We start from the raw sequence: 15,568 nt of genomic DNA, 5'->3' as shown, positions 1-15,568 counted from the left end.
CTGATTGGTCGGGTTCTAGTTGTATGTGGGCGGACCCACCAGGCTCCGCATGGCTACTGAACAACATACTTTCCTTCTACTTGTTGAAGTTTTTTTTCTAAAGTTTTTGTCAAGACTATCAGCTCATTAAACTGAATGCAGGATCTCAACATGTACATTACATTAAACAGCCCGGAATGACCATCCTATGGTAGTTAAGCATGATACGGAGTGGCAGAATGCAAAATCTCAACACAAAAACAATGCAAAAAAACAAACAAATAAAACAACAACACCAGAAAATACTGTCGGGGTCAAATTTTGGCAGACACAGGAGGAGAAAAGAAAGAATTTCAATTCTTTCAAGTCTTAGCCCTGGCGATGACTACCACTGGTCTATTGATGGTCTAACAATGGACAACAAATTACATTATATTACATATTATTATTGTTGTTATATTATGTATTATATGTGTCGTACAGCTTGTTTTTGTTTTTCTATTATTATTATTATTATTATTATAATTATTATTATTATTACACAAAGGCAAATTTGGAGTCCGGTGGCCCGGCAGCTCCGGGCCCAGCTGACGCTCATTCCTCATCCAATCAGGGGGCTTGACACGCTTCAAAAAAGGGCGTTTCCTTTCTCCATGTTTGTCGAGCGGACCGGAGGGGCCCTCAGAGGGAGAGGAAGTTTGTAGAGGAGCCGCGGGCAGCAACAGGACTCAATGCTCCACATTTCGCCTCGAAATCACTTTGACAAGTCTCCTCCATCCTGGAGAACTGGCTCGGAACTTTAAACCCGACCAAAGCAAAAACACTTCTCTTTTTTTTTTGTGCGCGCTGTTTTTTTAAAAGCTGATTTAATGGTGTGGCTGCTTTGATGGTTTTCCCAGCGGCCCGTCGTGCATCCTGTTGGGAAAAGAGGTGAACAGTAAATCACCGGGAGCTCTGTCTCTCCCTCCCCTCTCCCTCCGCTCTTTCTGTTGCATCCAAACAACCCAGACGAGGACTCACTTTACTCACTCACTCACTCACTCACTCGACACAGGAAGTGCGATTCTGCAGAGCGCCCGCCTTTCGCAATTTGCGTGCTCGCGCGCCGCCAGCGTTGCAACTTCTCCCACTTCTTCTCCTCCTTCTTCTCTTATTTGGAGACCGGAGATGGTCGGGAGCCTCAGCTTACCTAATGTTTGCGAAGGAGACCCGCTGGATGTGATGAGCTGCGGCGCCGACAGAGGACTTGACAGCCCGGACTCCGGCTTGCCTCCGAGCCCGAGCCCCAGTGCGTGGCTGCTGCCGGGGACGACGGAGAAAGCCGGCGGCCAGGGGTCCGAGGACGAGGCACGGGTAGGTGGCTCCGCTTTAAAGGTCCCGTCTAACTTCTTCTAACTGCTCCACTGAGGCAGCCCTGCACGAGGAACTATCCCCATCAATCACTGGAGTTATCTTGGTAACGACATATTTAGCCCTCTGTTTGCAGGCTTCCTGCAAAAAACAAAAATATGCTGGATCTTCCACAGGCTTGGACGGAAAACAAAGCAGGATGATGTGCTGTGCCCTTTGTGACATCACAAAGTTGCAGATTTCAAGAACTGCGTGTTTCAGAATTGCTTTCTATAAAGTAAGGCTTGCAAAAGAAGTGGAGCCTTGTTGATGGAGTAGATGCACAGCTGGCTGGTAATGGATGGGGGGGGGGGGATCTATCAATTCTGCATGATATGGGGATTTTTCAAGCAACGTGTGAAGTCCCCGTAGACAAACATAGACGAGCAGAAATTGCAGTTAAACGTCTCTGATTTAGAGCGCGAGCCGAGTCCATTAGTTGTAATTTAATATGGAAGCCTTGGCATACTCCTAGGAACTTAGTATTCCACGCATGGAAGCTCCACTCGGTTTACAGTACATGAAAGTGTTTGCAAATGGTTTTTGGAAACGATCAGTCCAGACAGGAAAAAATGCCTTTTGGAGCTGCTGCTGTCTGCCTGTCACGTCGCGCATTATTGTTCTGCAGACATGTCTGCGGGGCCGAATTGAACTGTACAAGCTCTGTGTCATTTTGACCAGATTGCCCCCCTCCCCCCCTTCCACCCACCAACCCTCCACACCACCATCTCAGCCGCCACTGCTGATCTCGCATTTTTCACTCTACTGTGTCTACTGTGCAAGCTCTATATTCACAGTTTGCTGGGCGAACTCCTTTTGATGCAGGTTCCATTTGTAGCCGCGGGACCTCTGCAGCAGTTACATCCATTATCTTTTGGGGAAGGCATTTCACTTGATCCGCTGCCGCCAAAGGAAATCAGGTGGGTTGGCCCAGGATGTGACTTCTGTGTGGGTCCTGAGGATATGTGTGGAGAAATGAACCTTGCATAGCAGCTGAATTGTAGAGGTTTTTGGTTTAGAAAACATGCAAATCCAATAAAAAAAAAAGTGTATCCTATCAATTTTAAGATTTCATAACAAATCGTCTCTGTAAAGTGACCGGCCAGCTGGCCTCCTAGCTGCCACTGAAGAGAATAGATTGGAAGAAATAACAGTATTATAACAGCAACCGATTGGGGGGGAAAAAAAAGTAGGCCATGGCATTATTTTATTTTGAAAAGTACAGAAAAAGATCTTTAATATCGAAGAAAAACTTCTTGTGCGTCCTCTTGCCAAATTTTAATAGAAAGCAACTATTTGTTGTTGGGTTGTTTTTCAGGTACACCTCATCCGTGCACTATGACTCCGACCGCCACTTCATCCAGGCCGTGGCCCTGCAGCCGACCCGCCTGGCCCTCCAGCACTGTCGGCAGACCGTGGTGGCCGTGCCCCACAGCACATGGCGCCACTACAAGACACAGCTGGACTTCCAGCCTCGCCACCGGCCGCAGAACTTCAAGAGCACCACCATCATCTACCCCAAGAAGACCAGCGCCGTCTTCACCACGGAGCTGAGCTACGACAGCCACCGGCTAGCCCGCCGCTTCCTCTCCAGCGTGGAGCTGGAGGCCGTCGGCCGGAGAGAGCTACCTCAGTGAGAGTGAGACGGCGCCATGTGTGCGCCTGGCGGGGAGTCACGTGACCTCCCGATACTGTAGTTTCCCGAGGCGGGCCGCCATCGACCTGCTGTGTTTCATTTTTATGCGTGCGAGGCCCGCATTTGTTTTAGCTGCCTTTTCCCAAGCTGTGTACAGGAAGTGTGCTTGTTCTTGCTCTTGATGAGACAGACCCTCGGAGTTCAGACATGAAAAGGGATAGTTCGCCCTAAAATGGAAATTCCACCCCGTTTGTACTTTACACCATGTTGAGGAGGCTTTGGTGACATTTTCTAATCCTTGGAACCGTTCCTGAGTTTCAAGGAGGGAAAGATTTCTACCCAATATGAGCGTAATGAAGTCCTAGAGTAGTCAGTGCTCAAAATCATCATCAGAAAACAAACACTGGCAGGTCATTTTGCCTCAAAATGTTGCTGCCTCGTTCATGTTAGCCTGTGGCATATAGTTTAGCTGCCACTGGTAGCTCCCAGATGAAGGCTGACATGAACGCGCTCCCGCCTTGAATGTTACAGCAGATATTTTGGCATAAATCCCAGTGTTGATGTCGCTGTTTCATGTAAAAGTGGACTGCCGAGTCTGACCTGGACACTTGGGTGGTACCACACCGAGCAGCATGGAGGCATGTTTCCTTCTGTCGCCGCCTTTGTGTTTGACTCAACTGCCGCCATAAACCTCCATTGTGTTGTGGAATTCTTTCCCTCTGTGAAAGTCCTGAATGGTTGTCGGGATGTTGTGTTCCTCAGCATTGTGTTGAGTCGGAAATTACTTATCCCTTTTTTAAGACGGTGTGTAACATCCTAAATTTCTCTGTCTGTTTATGTTTTTATACCTGATAGCTTATGAAGTGGCCGTAGAAGGACTTGATGCTTGTATTTGATAAGTATCTCTGCAGCTTTCTGGTTTTTAGCCATCTGGTCATAGCAGATCTTTTTTTTTTTTTTTTTTTCAAAGAAAAAAAGTATTTTAATTTGTTTTTAGAACAAATGGAAAGGGAGAGGAACTATTTGCCCTCAGCACAGTTTCTCCTCTCCTTTGTGTTGCTTGACTTGGTCTAAGTATGCAGAGCAATTGGCTTTTAAATCTAAACAAGGTGGCCTGCTTGGATTTTAAAGTCTGTGCTCTGGTCGCGAAGAGCCTTTAGAGCTGTATGTGTGAAGGAGATTCGAGGCAATTAAACATGCAGGAATTTGGATGCGCGCTAATCGCTGCCTTATCTGCACTGTACACTGAGGTTGTGGTGAGAATGATGCACGTGTGTTGTTTCTTCATAGGAATTTGGGTGTGTTTTATTTCTATACAATCTAGCACAAGCTTGGCATTTCCTCTTTCCTCGAGCCCTCTCCCCAGACACACTTTATGGCTGCAGGTCATAATGTATTATGTAAATCTTGCAGATGAAAGGGAATTTGTGTACACTTTTTTTTTTTTAACTTAACTATTTTTGATATCACTCACAGGCTTACTAGTGACAAGCCACATTCCACTGCTATCATTTTCTCCGACCTAACGTGGATTGAGATCATATTTATTCTGTTGGAGTTTTAGGTTCTGTAACGTAAATCTGTTGACTAACGGGTCACAGTAAAGAATATTTATGTGATGTCATCTTTACTATGTTTCTGTTGAAGCTTCTTTTGGTCACTAGTTGCATTTTAGGTGCCAATTTTAAATAAAGCTTTTCATGAAAGTAAGAGTTGTGTTTATTCAGAGTATCAAGATCAGTATGACGTTATTTTCCTTCTTGAGGGTGAAATTCTTTTGCAAAGTATTGTGCTTCAGATAATTGAAACCTACATTTTTATTGACAAACTCATCAACATGTGGCGACCAGGTAAACGCTCAACAGCACATCGTGTAAAACCAGGGACGCATCATAAGAGAGCAAGCTTTTTAAAAAGTGTAAATGAAGCATACTTATGTTTAAGCTCATGTTTGTTTGTTTTGTCGGTCACAAGCTAGTGGGTAAAGCAGTATTTTACATTTCCTGGGAGAAGAGGTCAACTAGGAGAAGGCTGAAGATTCTCTAAGAATTGAATGGCGCCTCCCTCTGGATTATTGCGTTAACCACAGTCGGATCCGAATAATTTAAAGCGTGAACACGATTTAGAAAAGAGAGATTTCGTGTTGCAATCATACCGCACTCGTTAAGTATGCGGGGAAATATTTCAAAATAGTGTCTGTTGAATTATAAGTAATGTATCAATATGTGTGTATTTTCGTCTTGATTGGTTCGTACTGTAACTTCAAATGCACTTACGTAACACTGTTCGAAGGACATAATTTAAAATCTTTTAGCGACGATAGTCCAGTATTCACTTTTAAAATTTTAGCAAATATAAACGGAGGCCGACGTCTTTCTATTTACACGACTCACATGTTTCCTGAAGACGTAAACGTAGCATCACGATGACGACATAACGTAGTTTGTGTATCAAAAAATATGACCAACCGAATTGATTCGTTTTATCGTTTAACTATTTCGTAACGTCGATTGTATGTTTCATAATACATTTTCTTTAGCATATATCGTTGAGATGTGTATATTTTTTAAAAAGAAAAATGAAGCTTGGCTAACATGACGTATGAGTTCAGAGGTCATTGACACGCCCCCATTTTTTACCGCATGGTGGACTGGAGTGTTGTTTTCTTGTTAAAAAAACGATCGTAAATGTAAATGTTCAGAGTTACTCATGTATTTATATGTGTCACCGTGTATGTAATCGTGGCGGTGTGACACACACCCAGTTTAATATTGTTTCAAATCATACGGAAATGCTTGGCAAAAACTAAACTTAACGCGAAAAGCACCAACACTCTGGTAGTCAACAGTTAGCCTGTTATGCTACTAGTGCATCGGGAACGTCGCACAGTGAAGAATGAAGACCTCCAATAGTTTCCCCGACGTGATGGACATGTTCGAAAAGGGAAAGGTCCTGAAAATATGCGCCCCGATGGTCAGATATTCAAAGTAAGTGGGATTTGTTTTATTTTTATTTTATTTTTTTCTAGCTCTTCCACGATGCCATCGTCTTCCTGTTGTGACAACTTGGCTCACAGCTAGGGACAAGAGATGGAGACCATACATGACTTTAATCTAGACAACACATTTTTTTTTATTAAAACAAAGAAGTATACCTCGGTTATGTTTGTCAGCTCGCCAGCAGTGTGTGACTGAGTCAAAATGCAAGTAAAACCCGAGAACTGCCCACAGCTCTCCACAGACAAACCAGCGTCTCAAGCAGGAGAGAGTGAGCGTCAGCTCTGAGCTCCATTTATACACGTGCATCGCCATTAACTCAGGTGTTGGCCATCTCTTCTGATGAACCACTCTCAGATCACTTGCAAGTCACTAGAAAGTAGGTTGGAGGCCCAGAGATTTTAAAACATATTGTCAATGTGTGTATTTGTTTTAAATCAAATTGTTATATTGACGTCCCGCCAAACAAGGCAAAAGATCTGCAGTGTTCAAGCATATGTAATAGCCAAAATAAAGGTAACGAGAGATGGTTTTTGGCTGTATTTGTATTGATTTTTTTTTTTCTCAAGGAAAACCATATTGGGTCAAGTCTCTACCACGCTACACTTTAGGATTACAAATCATCAGCTCCACACACACTGGCATCCTGGTCATTAACAACCTTTTCTTCTCACAGGCTTGCATTCAGATCTTTGGTGAGGAAATACAACTGTGACATCTGCTTTACTCCAATGATTGTCGCCTGTGACTTCATGAGATCAGTCAAAGCCAGGGACAGTGAATTCACAACTAATGAGAGTGAGTAGCTCTATAACACTTCACAATTACTATTTATTTCATACTTGACAATTTCAATCAGATTTGTCATCTTTTTTTCCTCAAAGACGTGTCATCACCAGAATTTCATTTTCCTTCTCAGATGACAGACCTCTGATTGTACAGTTTGCTGCCCATGATGCCCAGACTCTGGCTGATGCAGCTTGTGTGGTCGCACCTTTTTCAGATGGAGTAGACCTCAACTGCGGCTGTCCCCAAAGGTGACAGTTACCCTGTATTTTCTAAACTACCCAGTTGTCCTGGATTTTGGCATTGAGATCACAAGTTGCCAATTTCTTTGAGTAAACAACATATTACCAACTTATTTTTTTTTCCTTTGCTGTTTTTTTTCAGATGGGCTATGTCAGCTGGATATGGTGCATGTCTTATCAACAAGCCTGAACTTGTGAAAGACATGGTCAGACATGTCAGAAACCAAGTGGACAAGCCAAATTACACAGCGTCAATCAAAATACGGTGAAAAAAAAGTTTACATTATTCTCCAAATAAAACAGTTCATGTTTGCTCATTGCCGATGTCCCAGTGTTATTAATATGTTGGACAGTTACAACATGGAATAAAGAAACAACCAACATAGTGTGCTATGTGAAATAAGTGTTTCAGGAAGACACTAATGCAGCTTTGCTTTTGCCTATTTATTTGTGTCAAAATCTTTTTTTTTTTTTTTTGACGATTTGGTGATTCATACTCATACACAGTCTGACTTGATCTTGTCTTGAATTACAATATCCTAATGCTCATCACCTAATGCTGCAAACATTGTTACACACAACTCATTCACTTCTCTTCCAGAATTCATAAAGACCTGAAGCGGACAGTGGACCTGTGCCAAAAGGCTGAATCAGCTGGTGTGTCATGGATTACTGTGCACGGGCGTACATCCGAAGAACGCCACCAGCCAGTCCATTATGATGCCATTAAAACAATCAAAGACAGCGTGTCCATTCCTGTCATTGCCAATGGGGATATAAAGTACCTGCGTGATGTGGAGTCCATCCACCAGCTTACTGGTGTTGATGGTAATTTGATTTAAAACAAAAACCTTATAAGCACTTTAAAAAGACTGTAAATGTTGTTAATTGAAATATGCTCACATAGTGTTGTTGTTGTTTAGGAGTGATGGCTGCCAGGGGACTGCTCGCTAATCCTGCCATGTTCACTGGCTATGAAGAAACACCTCTGGAGTGTATATGGGACTGGGTGGATATCTCTTTGGAGCAGGGAACACCATTCACCTGCTTTCACCATCATCTCATCTACATGCTGGAGAGGGTGAGCTCCCAGCCAGAGAGGAAGGTCTTTAATTCTCTGTCCAGCACCGCAGCTGTCATAGACTACCTCCAAAACACATACGGGTCAGCACGTGACCTGGAAACATGAATGGACTTTATTTTATTTTCCTTGTTGATTTTTTATAAAATGATTTTATATAAAATCAACAAGCAAATATATGTTAAAGTTGATATCTGTCTTTTTATTCTTGTTCTTATTATACTGGTAACTTTTAAAAAGTGAAATGTTTTTCCCAATTGCCCCTCTGGGATAAATAAAGTATTTCTGAGTCTAAATTAATTATTATTTATTTTATTTGAGTGTCTCATTGGCACATTGCGTGTTGTTATTCAGTGATGTTTGTATTAGATAATAGTTTGTGTAATTGTGCTTCATTATTACTCGCATTTAATGTCATCCATATAGATTTGGTCAATTCTAATATTTTTAAAATAAACATTTTCTGCCAAGTATAATCAACTATTGCAAGCAATAATGGAGATCGTCTGAACACTTTTAAACAAATTCACTACCGAATACCCAGAGAAAAACATTACATTACTTCTAAATGTAAAAAATTAGGATTTAACGTCGCCAAATAACAAACCGGATGTTTTACAATCTAAGCCTCGAACGTAAAACAAAAGTTTTAGAAATGAATTTTTCTTTTTTTTTTCTTTTTTTTTTTTTTTTAATGTAGAAACGTTTTGGTAATGCAAAAATTAAACCCTCAGGGCGGGGTGGGGGGGGGGGTGGGAGTGGCATGCAATCATCTATTACAATCAAAGAAAACAATTTCATCACTGAAAAAGACTAAATAATTAGGCGAAATATCTTATTTTTATTTTGAAAAACAAAACAGCGGAAGACGGGGTTCTTTGATGAGCGGACTAGGACCGGAAGTAGGAAGAAGGCGGAAGAAAACTCGTCGTTACTTCTCGGAGTTATCGCAAGGCGAGTAGCTGGTAAGTTTAGAATGCGTGTCTGGGCTGTGACTCAAGCGCAACTGCTTAACGTCAAATCTTCTGAGACGTTTCTGAATGTTTCTTTTTATTTAAAATAAAAACCCGACCGTTTTAGACCACGTTTTCTTTAAGCAACCGAAAAACTTAAGTTAGCCTAACTGATTAAAAAAAAAGAAAAAGAAAAAATCGCAACGGAGTCAATATTTGAAACACGAACTGCAAATAAAAGTATTTCTCTCCGGATATCAAAGCGGATTTTGCGCGCGTTCAGAAGATTGCAGTCGGAAGTTGCTACCTTGGCAAATCTTGGCGTGACTCCTGTCCTGAGATACCTGTCTTGCTCGTCACTGTTTCTCCACAGACGCACGCCCAAGATGACGTTGCAGTGGACGGCCGTGGCCTTGTTCCTTTATGTGGAGATCGGCGTTCTCGTTATTCTCTGTCTACCTTTCATTTCAGCCAGGAGGCAAGTAGCCGATCCGGTTGTCTCTGTGTGTGTGTGTGTGTGTGTGTGTGTGTGTGTGTGTGTGTGTGTGTGTGTGTGTGTGTGTGTGTGTGTGCGTACAATTCCATCACTAATACGGATGGATATTAAATGTTCTGCCTTAATGAACTGAAAGCATGCGGCCCCTGTCTGTAATGTGTTCATCATGGTGTGCTTGCAGATGGCAGAACATTTTCCACTGGAGGATCTGGGGCAGTGTGGCACGATTCTGGAACAGGTTCTTTCTCACGATGATCATAATTCTTATCGTCCTCTTTCTCGGTAAGCGAAACATTTGGGTGCACACTTTTCTGCTTTGGTAGACGGGGGGTGGGGGTGTTTAGACACTGCGGGTAAAAATCTAATTTGGGGTTGTGACCTGTTCGCTGACCCTTTGAGATTTGTGAATCAGCGCGTTACGGAACATCAACAGCGGGGGACGTGGAGGGAATGCTGCAACAGAACCCAGCAGCTGTGAAAATACAACCTACCCTGAAGGAGGCGCAGAATGGAAAGGATGATACTTGTGCTGATTGTCCTGTTTTCCAGATGCTGTGCGCGAGGTGAGGAAATATTCGGGCAAAGACCTCAGTAGAGATGCCAAGCTGCAGCCAAACATGCACGATCACATGCACATGAAGCTGTTCAGAGCTCAGAGGAACCTCTACATCTCAGGATTTGCTGTCTTCCTCTGGCTGTGAGTTCTTTTGTTTTGTTTGTCACTCTGGCTGCGGCCCCTTCATTCTTCTATTAACCCGCTAACCGCTCTGCAGTGTCATGAAGCGAGTGGTGACCTTGATAAACCAGCTGGCGTCGGCGTCCGCTACCACAGCGGGCCTTCAGGCTCAGGCTGATAACGCCAACCAGGCTGCCAAGAAGTACATGGAGGACAATGAGCTGCTGAAACAGGTGGGTCTGCCATTGGTCAGACTGGCCAGCCATGTTCACCATGAAGCTCTAGGTCAGGGGTCACCAGGTAGCCCCTCAAGGACCTCATGAGTAGCAGACCGATCCGAAAAATTCAGTTTCATCCAACCTTGTTAAGTCATTTTTGATAATTATTGAGAACTCATGAGCTTGATCAGTGTCTTCACGTAGAGAAGTATCATTAATAATAATATATAACTCAGATAGTTTGTTATTTCAGGAGAATCTAGAGAACTGGTAGCCCTTCAGACGGCTCAGGACCCATGAAGTAGCTCTCAGTGACAAAAAAAAGTTGGTGACTCCTGCTCTAGGTGGTCGACTGGTTTGGGTGTTTCAGTAAATGCACTGATTCATGTGAAACCTTGAGAACTTGAGATCTCACCTGTCTGTCATCCACAATGGCTTCATGTTGTTTGATGGACTGCAGACTCTGATGGACGGGACAGGCGATAAGGCATCGGCAGAGGGCATGCAGCTGCTGAGGAGAGAAGCGGAGAAGACGAAACAGGAACTGAAGACTTCCGAAGAAGGTTTGTGTCCTTTCGTTCTGGCTTCACACGAGGAAAAATGATATAACCGCGGCGGAGAGGCGAGCGAGGATCGCTAAAAAATAAAAGGACCGTGTCCTGGCTTCCCCCTCCAGCCTTGAAAAGCTCCCAGTCAGAGATGGACATCATGAAGAAGCAATTGGACGGGCTCACCAGGGAGTACGACAGACTGCTGAATGAGCATCAGGAGCTCCAGGTAACGTCGGGGCGCACACACACACACACACACACACACACTAGGGTTGTGCATCTCTGGTCTGTGGCCGATACGATACGTATCTCGATACACTACCAACAATTCGATACATTAAAGATACGATACGATCCGTATATTTACGATTCAAAACGACCCCCCCAAAATTATTCACCAAAATCCAAACATTCTGTATTTTTCAATTTAAATTTAAAGGTCTTTTGTGAACAACTGGTTCACAATTAACAATAACAAGGCAAGTGCAATATACTTTATGAAAAATAAATGAACCTTTCCTTATTGCTTACAAATGGAATAAATGTAAACTCTTCTTGCTGTTGCTGTAAACAGACACCAGCCTAACTGTCATAATAAAACAGTCACGACAGTGGAAAAGCTTGGCTGTGATGAGAAACTGAAGACAGAAAAAGATTCAAATGCTCAAAAAAAATAATGTCATGGTTCCTTGAACTCAATCAAAATTAGTGCACAATGCAACTACTCATTGGTGTGTCACTTTCAGTCCCTATTGTATTATTCCACCGACATGTTCCACTCTAAGGTTTTTCTTTAGGAATATCAGTTTGATCCACATGATCGGGGTGAAGCAAACTGCGCAGTGCTGTAACTTCCAGCACAGCACCCCTTCCACTGCGCCAGAATTCAGGAGTCCGGCGGTGGCCAGTGTTCTTTGTTGTTGGGCTGTAGAATCGTTCCACGAATAGCCGCCGAACGATGGTGTCGTTCACGCTGGACTTGAAGCGGCACGCACCTCTGTGGCCGGCTCGCGCAGCGATCGTTTCGGCGTCTGGTCTATTTTTTAAAAAGAACTATTTTAACTGCGCTGTGCTCTGCGCTGTGCAGTGCTGTAACTGTCTGTGACAGACGTAAAAAGCGATTCATCTAGATTTAATCCCAAAATTGCATCGATTCACGGCTGCTCTACCGGTTTACCACAGGAAAACGTGCAGAATCGATTACTCTAAAAAAAAAAGAAAAAACCTTCATGAAATACCACAATGGTATCAGTTTGAAGAGAGTTTAAGACTTTATATTGTCAAAGCACTTTTAGGTTCTCACAGTTGTGGATGATGATGATGATGATGATGATGATGATGATGATGATTTCCCTCTTTTCTCTCAGAATCGTCAGGATGATGGAAACAAAAAGGACGACTAGCTGGCCGCCAGAAAGCCCTTATATGGTTTGAACCCGGAGACACCGGCTCAGAAACGGTGAGGAAGAGGAGAAGAGGTGGAGCTTTTTCTTTGGACTCAATGTACTAAAACAGGCGAAACAGATCTCCATGAAGGCATTCCCTTTCCTATCTGCAAGCACCAGAGTGTCACACCTGTAAATAAGTGCTTTTTAGTGGCTTTCACTTTTCTGATGGGTGCAATTTAAGTTTTCTTGTTCAACCCACCTGTGTGCAGCAAATGTATTGCTTTTTAGAAATATGTCACCAGGATACACGTGTGTGTTTTTTTTCCTTTTGCCACGTTCTCACTGTCGGGGGGGCCATAATTTGTCACATGCTGAATTATTCCACTGGCTATGAATGTATTTTGATATGCAGGGTTTTTGTTTTTTATAGCTTTAGGTGTCCGCTGTCAGCTGCCAGCGGCTCTCTGCAGCCTCAGCGTGGAGTTTTTTGGTAATGAATGAATGTCCAAAGGAGATGTTCATGAGTTACTGAATTTCTTTATTTTTTTCATAATTAAAACTGTTGGAAGATGATGTTGGCTGCATACAGACTATCTTTATCTTAAAGATTATCTACTATACTTTTTTCAAAGACCTTGTTTTTTCACAAACGTAACCTGATAAATTGACTCAGTCCAGTCACTTGTTCCCAGGCAGGGATCAAATTGAACTGCAGTTTGGCTGTACTGCCGCTAGAGGGGGACTGACATCTGGTACGCGCAGCACCCATGCAACAAAATACATAAACAGCGGACCACGTGTGATAGTGGGTGTGTGCATGATGTCATAAATGATGTCAAACCGTTAGAAATAAATCTAGGAAAAAAAAGGAATTCAATTGTCATGCTTGATGACATCGCAAGGGTTTAAATATGTCTGAGATGTTATTTATTTTATTTTTTGGCAAACCTCTGCTTGGGGTGAAAACAAACTCATCACCTGAGAGTGACTCACTCATTCCATCATGACCTTTCAGGACACATAGTGCAGACAGAGAATAATCTTTGTGTGTCAATAAATAATGAGATGTAATTTGATTGGAAATTAAGTTTATTTTAGTAATACATCTTTTGAAAATCTACAAAAATAATCCAAGTAAATTATTTACATTCTTTGATGTGAAGAAAACATCTTACATCAGTGAGATAATGACTTCCTTCCTCTTCGCCACTCTGAGTCTCTGTCAACCGGAATTCCACAGCAGTCACCACATACTGAAAGTGGCCGACACGAGACAGATCCACTTTGGCAATGAGATTTTAAACCAAATGAAGATGTGCGTTACGTTACAAAAACATTTATTTAAAAAAAAGAAAATACAGTAGTTCACGGATGTTGTTTTACTTTGGGGCATTTTGATTTTGGGCTGGAGGTTTCTACCACCATAAGACAGTTGAACTTGAAAACCTGTTAATAGTGCATGATGGCTCCGTGTGTGGATGGTGGCACGAGTGCACGTTAATTCAAAATATACACAAAAACACACAAGGAAAAAAAACAACAAAACTGACCAATCGCACGATACAGTAAATAATGTAATATTGACTATACAAGACCAGTAATGCACATTTCCTGGAGAGGTTTTGGAAACTGAAAATATGAAATTTAATTATTGTTGCTCTTAATTAATATAATTACATTTTTTTTTTTAAGTTAAAAGGCATCTGCAGGAGTGGAAAAATACACCATTGTCTGTTGAGGCGGCTTCAGACATTCTGAGTGAAATCAGAATGTCACAGGTTAAAATTTCTGAGAGCTGTGTATCCTCAAAACTCTTCCTAGTAACAGCAGGTGTACGCACAGGCCCAATTTGACCACTGGTTTCTCGATATAAAAGTGTCTCCTTGCGTATTTTACTTTGAAAATTGTTGACATTTCACGGCAAACACAATTTAAGTGTGAACACTAAAAAAAAAAAAAAAAGCACATTCAAAGGACACAAAAACAACAGCAGCGTTACAATCAAACGTGACTCTGGTCTTCATGGCAAAAGCCGAGAAATTTTTTACTTCATTTTTTTTTAGTTTTTTTTTTTATATATATATATATATATATACATGTACTCCGAAAGAGACCGAGCCTGGAAATTTTTCAAAATAAGATGAGAAAGTATCCGGATGTCTGAATGTTGCCGGAAAAATCCTCTAAATTAAAAGCACAATGGCGCACACACAATTCCGAGGTAAGCGTTGAGTCAATGAGGCACTGTGTGAACGACCACCGAGCTCCTTAAAGGTTTACTCACACACACACACACACACACACCTGCCTTTCTCCAGGCCACTGACTGTAAATAAAGAAGATCCACACAAAACCCTAACCCTTGAGAAAAGGTGACGCCAAAACATCGTTACCGGCCCCCCTAGTGGCGGGAGGTCAAATACAAGTCGTAAACGCCTTCTCATTACGGTATGGCTAGTTGGCGCAAAGCGACTTTTCTGAGCGGTCAGATCAGAAGGTTGGGTCAGATCAGACCGGCTGTCTGGCGTCAGTAGTCGCAGACTGGATACAGATCACACTGCGAGACTGGGACAGTGACCGGGGGGGGCGGTCACATGCTACATGACTCCTAGGACCCCCCCGACGCGGCGTCTTCTGGGGCGACACGAGGTGCTTGATCAAGGTCAAGGTCAAGGTCAAGAGTCGTGCAGGGGGAACGAGGCCTGAGGGCCAGCAGATTCAAAAAGAAAAGAAAGAAAAATAACTTTCCCCACAAAAGTGATTCTACGCAACTTGAGCTATTCTGTGTGTTTCATTCAGGCTGATACACTTCAGAGTGTTTCTTTGACTTGACTTCTCTACAATCGGAGGAAGTGGAGACACACGCAGCGTCTGTATTGATTTCAATGGCTTGGACACGTTTCAACCAAAGGCTTTTCTCAACATCCTCGCTTCCTGTGTCTTTGAAGGCCCTGCCCCCCTGATGTGATTACGTACGTTTCTCTTCAAGCCTACTCACCCTGTCACTTAAGGCTACTTCTCCTCTGTTCTGGAACGCTGAAGAAAAGCTCAGTGGCAAAAAAAAAAAAAAGGTCAACAAGGCAGTTTTAGAAATGCTGGTATACAGAATTACTTTCTTCTTCTTCTTCTTCTTTTAGAATTACTCTGCTTTCTGTAGTAGTCACATTTCCCATCTAT

General features: G+C 42.7%; 3 protein-coding genes across 4 annotated transcripts; all 3 read left to right on the top strand.

Annotated features, from left to right (window-relative positions):
- The first annotated feature begins 639 nt into the window (after positions 1 to 639).
- On the top strand, positions 640 to 3,964 carry rflnb (refilin B). Its single transcript, XM_076049824.1, has 3 exons — positions 640 to 1,332; positions 2,194 to 2,288; positions 2,687 to 3,964. The coding sequence occupies exons 1-3, from the start codon at positions 1,147 to 1,149 to the stop codon at positions 3,003 to 3,005; spliced, it is 600 nt and encodes a 199-aa protein (XP_075905939.1). The 5' UTR covers positions 640 to 1,146; the 3' UTR covers positions 3,006 to 3,964.
- Positions 3,965 to 5,624: 1,660 nt separating this feature from the next.
- On the top strand, positions 5,625 to 8,405 carry dus4l (dihydrouridine synthase 4-like (S. cerevisiae)). 2 transcript variants are annotated; one of them, XM_076049949.1, is made up of 6 exons: positions 5,625 to 5,991; positions 6,677 to 6,798; positions 6,920 to 7,037; positions 7,171 to 7,293; positions 7,630 to 7,856; positions 7,952 to 8,405. In XM_076049949.1, the coding sequence occupies exons 1-6, from the start codon at positions 5,900 to 5,902 to the stop codon at positions 8,215 to 8,217; spliced, it is 948 nt and encodes a 315-aa protein (XP_075906064.1). In that variant the 5' UTR covers positions 5,625 to 5,899; the 3' UTR covers positions 8,218 to 8,405. The 2 variants fall into 2 exon arrangements, with proteins under 2 accessions (XP_075906064.1, XP_075906065.1); XM_076049950.1 differs by lacking the exon at positions 5,625 to 5,991 and adding an exon at positions 6,063 to 6,379.
- A 531-nt stretch (positions 8,406 to 8,936) lies between these two features.
- Positions 8,937 to 12,964, top strand: bcap29 (B cell receptor associated protein 29). The gene is made up of 8 exons (XM_076049951.1): positions 8,937 to 9,074; positions 9,436 to 9,540; positions 9,740 to 9,840; positions 10,108 to 10,255; positions 10,332 to 10,467; positions 10,913 to 11,015; positions 11,129 to 11,229; positions 12,371 to 12,964. Exons 2-8 carry the CDS (start codon positions 9,449 to 9,451, stop codon positions 12,404 to 12,406), a joined length of 717 nt encoding a protein of 238 aa, XP_075906066.1. The 5' UTR covers positions 8,937 to 9,074; positions 9,436 to 9,448; the 3' UTR covers positions 12,407 to 12,964.
- Positions 12,965 to 15,568: the final 2,604 nt, after the last annotated feature.

The sequence above is a fragment of the Nelusetta ayraudi genome, unplaced genomic scaffold, assembly GCF_046127955.1.
Source record: "Nelusetta ayraudi isolate G7.1 ecotype Tasmania unplaced genomic scaffold, CSIRO-AGI_Nayr_v1 ptg000120l, whole genome shotgun sequence".
Taxonomy (NCBI): domain Eukaryota; kingdom Metazoa; phylum Chordata; class Actinopteri; order Tetraodontiformes; family Monacanthidae; genus Nelusetta; species Nelusetta ayraudi.
The sequence above is the reverse complement of the archived record's forward strand: the minus strand, read 5'-3'. Positions and strand labels throughout refer to the sequence as shown.